The 12,610-nt window shown below is 44.0% G+C and overlaps 1 protein-coding gene across 1 annotated transcript; it reads right to left on the bottom strand.

Moving 5' to 3' along the window:
• Positions 1–7,229: 7,229 nt before the first annotated feature.
• On the bottom strand, positions 7,230–8,672 carry LOC143850282 (uncharacterized). The gene is made up of 2 exons (XM_077359541.1): positions 7,931–8,672; positions 7,230–7,849 (listed from the first exon to the last, which is right to left on the bottom strand). The coding sequence occupies exons 1-2, from the start codon at positions 8,670–8,672 to the stop codon at positions 7,230–7,232; spliced, it is 1,362 nt and encodes a 453-aa protein (XP_077215656.1).
• Positions 8,673–12,610: the final 3,938 nt, after the last annotated feature.

The following is a 12,610-nucleotide window of genomic DNA, read 5'->3' as shown; positions in this document are numbered from 1 at the left end:
AAGGTTACTCAAACACTAGGCCACCCTATTTTGATGAAACAAACTATGGTTTTTGGAAAACTAAAATGAAAATCTTTTTAACCCAAGATTATCAAATGTGGAGAGCAATTAATAATGAATACACATTACCCACAAGAAATCTAAATGATTGGACCGAAGCCGAACAGCAAGCTTCAAATTATAATGCCAAAGCTATGAATTCCCTTATTTGTGCTCTATCTCCCGGAGAATTCAATAGAGTATCAAATTTGAATTCGGCTAAGGAAATTTGGGATACCTTAGAGGTCACCCATGAAGGAACCAATCAAGTCAAAGAATCTAAAATGAATCATCTTTTTCGGCAATATGAACTCTTTCAAATGACACCCGATGAAACAATTGCCGACATGTACACTAGATTCACCAATCTTGTAAATGGACTAAGGGGTCTTGGAAAATAATTTTCTAATAGAGATTTAGTGACCAAAATCCTTAGGTCCCTACCTTTGTCATGGGAATCCAAAACCTCCGCAATCACGGAAGCCAAGGACATGAATACATTAAACCTAGATGAACTAATAGGGTCCTTGATCACCCATGAGATGATTTTTAAAACAAAAGCACCCGAAATTGAAACTAAAATTGGAAAAGGAAAAAGGAATTGCTTTTGCTTGTAATGTAGGTGAAAATGAAGATGCAAAGGAAGACATGGAAGATGAAGTTGCCCTCCTAACAAGAAGGATCAAATTCTTGCAAAGGAATATGGGAGGCATGAGAAATAGAAGGACCAATCCTCCATTCAAGAAGAAAGAAGAACTTGGTGATGGATCTTCTCAACCCCGATGCTACGGTTGCAAGAAGCTTGGACACATTCGCCCGGATTGTCCACTCAACAATGAGCCTTCTTCAACCAACCGCTTCAAGAGAAGAGAAGGCAATAAAGGAATGACCGCCACTTGGGATGAGGAAATTGAAAGCGAAGGCGAACAAAATGATGGCGAAGATTGCTTGATAGCAAGGAACGTGTGCTTCATGGCCTCAACAAACGATAATAATGAGGTAAACACTTTAAATGATGTCATTGTCTTAAAAGAAGTTCTAGATTCATTACAAAATGCAAATGATGAACTTGAAATTCAATTTGATAAAATTGCATCACTTGAAAATTCTCTTGCTAAAATGACAAAAGAATTTGGTTTGTTAAAGAAAGATCATGAATTTTTAGATAATAAAAATGAAAAATACAAAGTAGAAATTCATGAGTTAAATGCTTCTATCAAAATCTTAAATGAAAACCGACAAGAACTTTCTAATGAAAACAACAAGCTACATCATGAAAATGGTAAACTATCTTTTGAATATGATGAACTAAAGAAACTTTTTGAAAAATTTGAAAATAGTTCATTGAAATTGGATAAGCTTGTTAATATACAAAGAATGTCAAGTGACAAAAGTGGACTTGGACATAAATGGAATACTACAATATCTAACTATAAAAACAAACTTGAAAAGGCTTCTTCTAGTAGTACCAAGATTTGTTTTTATTGTGGTCTAGAAGGTCATTACAAGGTTTCTTGCTTGCATGCTAAACAAGATAAAATCAAATTGAACTCTGAAGTGAAAATAAATGAATATAGCAAGATTAGGAAGATTTGGGTACCTAAGGGATCTCACTTGCCTATTCATATGTAGGTATGCCTTAAAAGCCATAACAAGAAGAACACATGGTACCTTGATAGTGGATGCTCTAGACACATGACAGGAGACCTTACTCAATTCGCATCCCTATCACTCAAGGATGGTGGATACGTTACCTTTGGAGATGATAAGAAAGGAAAAGTCAAAGGTGAAGGCACCATAGGTAACTCTACCTCTCCCATACATGATGTACTATTTGTTGATGGCTTGTCCCATAATCTTATTAGCATTAGTCAATTATGTGATAATGGGTTTGAAGTAGTCTTCAGTCTCGACAAATGCATTGTTAAAAATAAGATAGATGGAAAAGTAAAATTCATAGGTTCTAGAGACAATAACATTTACACAATTGGACTAGATGATCTTAGACTCCAAAATGTGACTTGTCTTAATGCCATTAGTGAGGATTCTTGGCTATGGCATAGGAGGTTGGGTCATGCCGGAATGGAACTCATTTCGACCCTCTCCTCAAAAGAAATTGTTAGAGGATTGCCTAAGTTCAAATACTCCAAAGATCACATTTGTAGAACTTGTCAATTAAGAAAACAATTGAAGAGCTCATTTGCACCTAAAAATATGATTTCAACTTCCTACCCCTTGGAGCTACTTCATATGGATCTTTTTGGACCAATGAAGACAAGTAGCCTACGTGGAAAGAGGTACGTGTTTGTAGTTGTGGATGACTACTCACGATTTACATGGGTCATATTTCTAGCACACAAAGATGAAACTTATGAAAACTTTCTTACATTGTGCAATCAAATACAAAATGAAAAAGGTGTTGCTATCTCTTACATTAGAAGTGATCATGGAACGGAATTTGAAAATGTACATTTTGACACTTACTGTAATGAATATGGCATAAAACATAATTTTTCCGCACCTAGAACATCTCAACAAAATGGAGTTGTAGAAAGAAAGAATCGTACTCTCCAAGAAATGGCTAGAACTATGTTGCATGAAAATGATCTCCCTAGATATTTTTGGGCGGAAGCGGTTAGCACCGCTTGCTATATCATAAACAGGGTATATTTAAGGCCAATTTCTAAGAAAACACCTTATGAGCTTTGGAAATACTTGAAACCAAATATAAGCTATTTTAGAGTGTTTGGATGTAAATGCTTCATTTTAAACATTAAAGATAATTTACACAAATTTGATAAGAAGTCGGATGATGGAATATTCTTAGGGTACTCTTCACATAGCAAGGCATATAGAGTATTTAATAGAAGAACCCTAGTTGTCGAAGAACCCATGCATGTGACATTTGATGAGAGAGAGCCAACACCTCAAGAAATGCCACATGATGAGGATGAACCTAATGAACATCTCTTACCTAAGTTAAGTGCTCCTCCTCATGCATCTACAAGTCATACATTACCTAGTGAGGAAGCAGAAAATGTAGATGATAACTCATTGCCTAGGGATAGGAGAACATTGGTAGATCATCCTGAATCCCAAATCTTAGGTGATGCCACATCGCCGGTAAGAACTAGATCATACTATCGTAGTGTGAGTAACAATTTGGCGTTCCTATCCGAATTAGAACCTAAAACCATCAAGGAAGCCGAAAAGGATGAATATTGGTTGATGTCTATGCAAGAAGAGTTGAGTCAATTCGAATGGAACAAGGTGTGGAGGCTAGTGCCTAGACCTAGTGATCATCCAGTTATTGGCACGAGATGGGTGTATAGAAACAAGTTGGATGAAAATGGAATTATCACTAGAAACAAAGCTAGGCTTGTAGCCCAAGGGTACAATCAGGAGGAGGGAATAGACTATGATGAGACATTTGCTCCTGTTGCCCGTATGGAAGCCATTAGGATACTCTTGGCATATGCATCTCATAAAGGATTTAAACTATATCAAATGGATGTCAAAAGTGCCTTCCTAAATGGCTATATCCAAGAGGAAGTGTATGTTGAGCAACCTCCAGGTTTTGAAGACTTCAAACACCCAAATCATGTCTTCAGGCTTGATAAAGCTTTATATGGATTAAAGCAAGCTCCTAGAGCTTGGTATGAGAGGCTTTGCACTTTCTTAGTTGAAAAAGGTTTTGAGATGGGAAAGGTGGATAAAACATTATTTATCAAAAGAGAAAATCAAGATATCCTCCTTGTCCAGATATATGTAGATGACACCATATGTGGCTCAACTAATCAAAAATTGTGTGATGAATTTGCAACTTTAATGAAAAATGAATTTGAAATGAGCATGATGGGTGAGTTAACCTATTTCTTAGGACTCCAAATTAAACAATACAAAAATGGAATATTTTTAAATCAAGAAAAATATACAAAGGAGTTATTAAAGAAGTATGGCATGGATAGCAGTAAGACATCAAGAATTCCCATGAGTACCACTGCTAAGCTAGAAAAGGATGAATTTGGCAAATCTGTGGATCAGAAGATGTATAGGGGTATGATAGGTAGCTTACTCTATTTGACAGCCAGCAGACCAGACATTATGTTTACTGTCTGTCTCTGTGCTCGATTTCAATCGGATCCAAAAGAGTCTCACCTATCGGCAGTCAAGAAGATCTTCAAGTACTTAAGAGGAACCCAAAGTCTAGGACTATGGTATGAAAGATCATCTTCCTTTACTCTCATCGGATATTCAGATGCAGACTTTGCCGGATGTAGGGTAGATAGGAAAAGCACTAGTGGGACTTGCCAATTCTTGGGTAAATCACTTGTTTCATGGTTTAGCAAGAACCAAAATTCAGTAACTCTGTCCACCACAGAAGCAGAATATGTGGCAGCTGGAGCTTGTTGTGCTCAAGTCCTATGGATGAAAAGCACATTGAAGGACTATTGCATTAAAATGAAAAATATTCTCATCCAATGTGACAACACTAGTGCTATAAGCTTAACAAAGAACCCCATACAACACTCAAGAACAAAACACATTGAGATTAGGCACCACTTCATTAGAGATCACTCACAAAAAGGGGATATTTGCTTAAAGTATATCAACATTGAAGATCAATTAGCGGATATCTTTACAAAACCCCTTAGTGATGATAGAATTTGTTATATCCGAAGTGCCTTAAACATTTGGAGTGCGGATCAAGTCAAAGAAATTGCCAAATAAATACTTTGTGCCTTTCACCAGCTTATCTATATAGTATTTATATATATCATCTTTGTTTGGTAGTATCTGCATGAATGAGATGTCAAATATTAATCTTAAAAATCACTCAATTGGTACTCTTAGCCTTCTTAGTTTTCTAAGTTGGAGAGGTACTTTCACTTTAATTAAAATACCTAACATTTTGACATATGTCAACATCTCGATCATGAACAGGTATATGTGCATTACTTGGTTATATATATTTTTATATATTTTTATACCATAAGCATTGATTTAGGGGGAGTACCTAACTCAATCTTTATTTACTCCTAAATTGCTTTATTTTTTACACCCTTTTCTGTCGATGACAAAAGAGGGAGAAGTTTGAAATTGATTATCTATTCAACTGACTATATGCACCATATGCTTTTAATTGCTATCATTTTTTTTTGTGCATATATTGAGGGGGAGTTCTAGCATTCACTTGCCTACTATGTCACTCCACACACACCTCATAATCAATTTTGTTTGTCATCATCAAAAAGGGGGAGATTGTAAGCCCAAGGGTCTACTCTCCTATCTTGTTTTGATGATTCTAAACATAATTGATTATGTTATTGAATATTAATCAATTTGCTTTGAAGTATTGTGTTTAAGATAGGATTGATCATTGAAGAAACCAACACACTACATGGTCATGCTTGGAGATGTCCCATACAAGAGTCAAAGGAGCTAAGTGAAGCTCACCTCATCTCTCAAGCAAGCATACACAAGATGGAAGATCAATTAAAGACCCAGACTAAAGAGAAATTGAAAGCTACATAGGTATCATTGTACATCCCTTCTCTTTAGATTTTCAAGTCAAGGCAAAATATTTTAAAAACAGTTTTCAAAAAGACTTAAGAACTTAAAATGGATTAGTGAATGGTTATGTGGTGGACCAACATGTTGGGACCCTCATAAACATTCCAAAATAATCATAGGAGTTAAGTTCCAAAAGCCAAAAATCAAACAAGCAATAAAAAGTCAAAAACTGCTGATTTTTAGGCTTCTCGGAACTCCGAGATTTTTCTCGGAGCTCCGAGCTCAGAACTCCGAGAAATGGTCCAGTAGCTTCTGGCCATTTTCTCGGAACTTCAAGAAATTTTCTCGGAACTCCGAGAAATGGTCCAGTAGAAGAATTCCATTTTCTCGCCGTTCTCTCGGAACTCCGAGATTTTCTCAGAGCTCCGAGAATGGTTCTCGGAGCTCCAAGAACCTCGCGACAGCTGAGAATATAGCCGTTGGGATTTGAATTAACTTGTGATTTTTGTTATTACCACCCCCAAACGGTCATATTCTTGCAAGAGACTATATATACTCATGCTAGAGGATTATTTCCTCTCTCTTGATCATTTTTGAGAAACTCCCTTAAGCATTCAAGCAAACTTGCAATCCTTTCAAGCTTAAGATTTTTTCTTCCCAAACTTGCCTTGCACTTGCAAACCTATTGAGTTTGGATTTAGAGCTTTCACTTGCAATCATCATTGAAGAGCAATCAAGGGACTTCAAAGAGCATCAAGCTTTCAAGAAAAAGCTAAGCTATTCAACTTTCATTCCTTGTAAAGGTGTAAGGGCATCCTAGTTTTAATTCCCTAGAGAGCAATCGCTTAGAACTCGGCGAACAAGGAGAGTCATTGTAAAGGTGTAAGGGCATCCTTATTTAATATCCCTTGGAAGTGTAACCGCCTCGGAGCCGGGCATCGTGGAGGTCTTCAATAGTGGAAATCCTTAAGGACAATCTTAAGAAGAGTGGAGTAGGGCTTTGCCCGAACCACTATATATCGGTGTGTCATCTCTTATTCTTGCACTTTCATTATTGCTTTTTGGTTTGGCATTTCATTGTGTCTTTAATTATATTTGCACTAACCATATATTTAATCAAGTGAAGAAAACTTCAATTAGGGTTCATAATTAATTTTCAAAAGGGCAAATTTAGTATTAAAATTCAATTCACCCCCCCTCTTGTTTATTTCAATCATCCAGCCTCTTTTTAATTCCTTGGAGCAGGGTTCTGTTCGTCACTTCTGTCTGCCCATTCGTCTAGGGGTGCGCTACTGAAGTAAATCTCTGCTCAATCTTCAGGTCAAGGCAGAATTTTTGGAAATTTTTGCAGTCGAACTGTCTTCCGTTGTCTGTTATGAGAACACGGGGGATCTCGAATCTGCAAACTACTGATTTCCAGAAAAAATTTTGCACGTTTTGCTCTGTGATTTGGGCTAGAGGTTCAGCCTCCACCCACTTGGTGAAATAGTCAATAGCCACGACTACAAACGCGCGCCTTCCGGAGGCCGGTGGAAATGGGTCCAGGATGTCCATTCCCCATACTGCGAAGAAGAGTGGGCTGATGATCGGGGCCATCGATACAGTGGGCTGATGAATAAGGGGCGAGAATTTCTGGCACCTCTCGCACCTTTTCACCAGGCTCAGTGCGTCTCGCCTCAAGGTGGCCAGTACAGCCCTCTTAATAACACCTTGATTGCCAAGGCCTTGCCCCCCAGGTGCTCCCCGCGAATTCCGCCGTGCGTCTCCTGTAGGGCGTAGGTGGTGTTGCTTGGCCGGAGGCACTTTAAGTACGGGAGGGTGTAAGACCTTTTGAAAAGGTTCTCACCATCTAGGGAAAACCGGGCGGCTCTTTGTATCACCTTGCGGGCTTCCTTCTTAGCTTCAGGAAGTTTACCACTGCGCAGGTATTCAATGATTTCGTCCATCCAGCACGACTCGCGCTCCACCTGCATTACTTCAGTGGCTTCTCTTTCTATACTGGATTTCTGGAGGAACTCCATGCAGATACTTCCGAGAGCGGTGTATCCAGATGCGGCTAGTTTAGACAAAACATCTGCCTTTGCATTCTCTGTTCGGGGAATTCTGATGACCTCAAAACTTTGGAATTTGCTGGCTAGCCAGCGGACCTTGGAGAGATACTTGACCATGCGTTCGTCACGGGCCTCATAGATCCCTTGGATCTGGTTTGCGACCAACTGGGAGTCGCAGTATGCTCTCAGCCTTTGGGCCTTGACTTGAATGACGAGATTCATCCCGGCGAGGAGGGCTTCATATTCTGCCTCATTATTGGATGCGCGGAATCCGAACCTTAGGGCATAATCTGTGATGAAGCTGTCGGGTTCAGTGAGAATCAAACCGGCACCACAGCCGCCCTTGTTCGAAGACCCGTCAACGTACACTTCCCACAGTGGTTCGAGGGTTGATAGATCCTGCTCTGCTGGCGAGGGGATGACTTCTGCTTCAGTCCCCCCTGTTGTGCATTCCGCAGTCGTGATTGACTTCTCCGCAACCACTGGGGTGTGAACAACTTCAGATTCGGCGGTCTGTTGGGGGATGGTGCACTCAGCTACGAAGTCCGCCAGCACTTGAGCCTTTATCGCTGGCCTTGGTACGTACTGGATGTCGAACTCGCTTAGCCCCACTGCCCATTTTACGAGTCGTCCTGAAATGTCTGGTCGATGGAGAACTTGCCTGAGCGGCTGATCGGTCAGGACTTTTATAGTGTTAGCTTGGAAATACGGCCTCAACTTCCTGGCCGCCATTACCAGTGCGTAAGCCAATTTCTCGACCCGCTGATATCTGATTTCTGCATCATGGAGAACTTTGCTAACATAGTAAATAGGTTTTTGCTGGCGGTGCTCTTCACGAACCAGGACAGCTACCAGAGCCGTGGGGCTAAAGGAGAGATACAGGAGTAGCTCCTCGCCTGGTTCCGGCTTTGTCAATAGTGGCGGGGAGGACAAATATTGCTTCAGCTCTTCGAACGCGGTCTGACATACCTCTGTCCAGGGCGCTGTCTTGAGTCCTTTGACTGCGTTGAAGAAGGGTAGGCACCTCTCTGCGGATTTCGAGATGAAGCGCCCCAACGCGGCTATCATTCCTGTGAGCCGCTGTACCTCTCTGATAGTTTTTGGTGGAGTGAGCTCCACTACGGCCTTGATCTTCTCTGGATTGGCCTCTATCCCTCGCTGACTTACCATAAACCCCAAGAACTTTCCTGAGCTGATGCCGAAGGTGCATTTGGTGGGGTTTAGCTTCATGCTGTGCTTTTTCAGGACCTGAAATGTTTCTCTCAGATCAGACACGTGATCCTGTGCACTTCGGCTTTTGACCAGCATATCGTCGACATAGACTTCCATGTTACGGCCGATCTGATTCTGAAAAAGTCTGTTCACGAGCCTCTGATAAGTGGCTCCAGCATTTTTGAGACCGAAGGGCATGACACGGTAGCAATAGGTCCCTTAATCTGTTACAAACGAAGTCTTTGGTATGTCTGATTCATACATCCTGATCTGGTTATACCCGGAGAAAGCGTCCATGAAGCTCAGTAACTCGTGGCCTGCAGTGGCGTCAATGAGCTGATCAATTTTTGGGAGCGGATAGCTGTCCTTGGGACAGGCCTTATTCAGATCAGTGAAGTCAACGCAGGTTCTCCATTTTCCGTTTGTCTTCTTGACAAGGACTAGGTTTGCCAACCAGTCCGGATATTGAATCTCCCGAATGAAGTCAGCTTTTAAAAGCCTCTCCACTTCTTCTTTTATCGCCTGCCGTCTTTCGAAAGAGAAATGCCTTCTTTTCTGTTTCACCGGTTTGCAGGTTGTGTCAACGCCGAGTCTGTGTATGCTGACCTCCGGGTCAATGCTAGGCATATTAATGGGAGCCCACGCAAAGACATCTGCATTGTCTTGAAGAAACTCGGTGAGGTGGCACTGGATGCTGCTACTTAGAGAGGAGCCGATCAGAGCGACTTTATCGTTATCTTCTGGGCACAGCGGGATGGAGATGAGGTCTTCGACGGGCTGAGTCCCCCGCAGTTCATCCCTCAAATCGAGTAGCTCAATTGGCAGCAATTCCACTGCATTTTTGCCTTTCAGTGCCATTGCATAGCACTCCCTGGACTGGGGTTGGTCTCCCCGAACTTCACCCACACCGTTTGGAGTTATGAATTTCATCTTCTGGTGATAAGTTGAAGCCACCGCGCGAATCAGGTTCTGGCCAGGCCGTCCTAAGATAGCGTTATAGACCGAAGTGGCCCTCACTACCAGGAAATTGACCATGGTGAGCGCTTGACAGGGCGGTTCTCCGACAAGGACTGGGAGTTCAATCTGCCCCTCCACTTTCACAACCTCTCCTGAAAAACCAAACAGATCTGAGTTCCCCAGCTTCAAGCGGTCGTCGCCTATCATCATTTTCTGAAAGGCGTGATAGTACAAGATGTCCGCCGAACTCCCGTTGTCTATAAGGATTTTCTTCACTTCCCAGTTGGCGACGAGCATGGTTAAGACCAGTGCATCGTCGTGAGGTAGTATCAGGTTGTCCAGGTCTGCGTCTGAAAAGGAGATTTCATTCTCCGTCTTGGTCTTCTTACTGCTTGTGTGCACGGCATTAACTCGCTGCGCATAAGCTTTGCGAGCAGCGGAGGATGTGCCCCCGGTGGCAGGTCCACCCATGATCGTACTGATGACCCCCCTTGGCTGGGATCGCGGTGCCTCTTGTTGCGAACTGGATGGCAGCGGGGACTTTTTTCGGGTAGGTGGCGGCTGTGATCGTCGAGGGCTGCGGCCCTGAGGACTCTTTTCTCTGCGCTCTGTTTTGCAGCCGTCACTTCGGACGTATTTTTTCAAATAGCCCCGGCCAATCAACTGCTCGACAGCATTCGTCCGTGTCGTGGCCGTGGTCCCTGTGGAACCGACAGTACTTTGATGGGTCCCTCCTATTTCCTTTGGAGATCATTCTAGCCGGCCATCTCACGAATTCTTCTCCGCTGATGGCGGCCAATATGTGTTTCTAGGAGGTGTTGAGAGGCATGAAGCTCTCTTCTCTCCTCTGGGGGGACTTCTCTCTTCTGGGAGCGGGGACCTTATCATCCCTACGCTGCTTGGTAGGGTTCTTGTCCTCAGAGGTTCTCCTCCGATTTGAATCGAGGGCGGCCAGTGTCTCTTCCACTGTTATATATTCCTCAGCACTGGTCATCAGATCTGCCAATGAATGTGGGTGTTGGCGTGCTATTGACCGGCGGAAGTCGTTGGATCTGGCGCCCGCGAGAAGCGAATTCATGGCCGCTGAGGGATCTAGATTTGGCACTTGGAGTGCCTCCCTGTTGAAGCGGCGGACGAACATTTTCAGAGGCTCATTGTCCTCCTGGTCCAGGGCCATCAAGGATGCTGTTGTTTTCCTTGGCCTCCTGCTGCTCATGAAATGGCGGACCAGATCGTCCCCAAAATCTTCAAAGTTGCTGATGGAGTTCGGCTTGATTCTGGAGTACCAGTCCCGGGCCGCGCCAGTCAGTGTCGTCGGGAATGCTCTACAAAGGAAGTCGTCTGACGCGCCGTGGAGGAGCATCATTGTTCTGAAGGTCTCCAAGTGGTCCACTGGGTCAGTGGTCCCGTCGTACTGCGGGACGGTTGGCATTTTGAATCCTCTGGGTGCTGGGGCACCTATGACGTCGTCGGTGAATGGCGTTCTACTTGAGAACACCCGCACAGTAGGCTGGCTCTGGTCCTTCGCCAGCTCTTCTATCCTGTGATCCATTTCTTCCATCCTCCGTAGCATCGGATCAGATCTGCGGTCCGGCTTCTCCGGTGATCTGTTTCTTTCCACTGACGGGCTCGCTGCAGAGCCGAACTGGCTTTCCAGACTCTTTTGACGAGGCCGGAGCTTCTCTTGCTGTGCGCGGCCTTCATGAGCTCGGTGCCTTTGTGCAGAGCGGGACCGCGGCCTGTGGCGGCGGTGTGGCTCTGTATGAGCATGCCTGGCCCTGGGGGGATGGACTTGCCTTGAGTGGTGAGTCTGGTCTTCTCCTTGGTGAGCTGACTCTCCCCCGTGAACATTTGACCTTTCTTGTATGGGTTGGGAAGCTTTAGGAGGAGGTTGGGGAGGCGCTTGGAGTAGCTGCTGATATTGACCAACCAGAGCCGTCATTTGCTGGAAAAGGGCTTGAACTTGGTCTAGAGTAGGTGCAGGATTGAGGTGTTCTGAGCGAGCAGGGCTCTGTTCAGCTGTAGCTGAGGCTGCCACCACCAGTAAGGCAATTCGCTCACTTCGAGTCCTGCGAGGCAGCACGGCTTGATCAGTCCGTGCAGCTGGTACCCGCGCATTCTTGCGCCCTGCCATTTTTGTGAGAGATCTGAACAGCTTTTAGTTCTGGGGTCCCACGGATGGCGTCAATCTGTTAGACCGAAAATCGGTAACAGGTACGACAGTGATGTAAGAGCTGAGTTGGATGACCCGAGGAGCTGAGTCCTGAGGAATCGAAGTGAGGGAGCTGAGTTCAGCTAGAGTGAAGTGATGGAACTGTGCTCTGCACAGAAGCAAACGAGGTCAGAAGACCAACCCGGGTTTTACTCCGGACAGGCCCTTTGACACTCAAGTCACTATGAGCAGAAGTGCGGGGCTAGTTCTCAGAGTTTAAGGTGGAGAGAAGGTTTTTCATTACCCTTGGTTTGAACTTCGAACTCCCTTTTATAGAGGGAAACGTGATGACGTGGGATGACCTGCTAGAGGCTGGAGCTCACCGACTTCCAGGACAGGTGTCCAGGACAGGTGGTGACCTACTAGAGGCTGGAGCTCACCTACTCCCAGGACAGGTGGTGGGACAGGTGGCGGCCTGCTAGAGGCTGGAGCTCACCTACTCCCAGGACAGGTGGTGACCTGCTAGAGGTTGGAGCTCACCTACTCCCAGGACAGGTGGCGGCATGCTAGAGGCTGGAGCTCACCTACTCCCAGGACAGGTGGCGGGACAGGTGGCGGCCTGCTAGAGGCTGGTGTTTTTACACACCATCAATGATCAAGCTAAATAGTGTCACATATCAATATT

The sequence above is a fragment of the Tasmannia lanceolata genome, unplaced genomic scaffold, assembly GCF_043159265.1.
Source record: "Tasmannia lanceolata isolate RefF3 unplaced genomic scaffold, GAP_Taslan_0.1 ptg000018l, whole genome shotgun sequence".
Classification (NCBI taxonomy): domain Eukaryota; kingdom Viridiplantae; phylum Streptophyta; class Magnoliopsida; order Canellales; family Winteraceae; genus Tasmannia; species Tasmannia lanceolata.
Note: the sequence above shows the minus strand (reverse complement) of the source record. Positions and strands in the feature narration are given on the sequence as shown.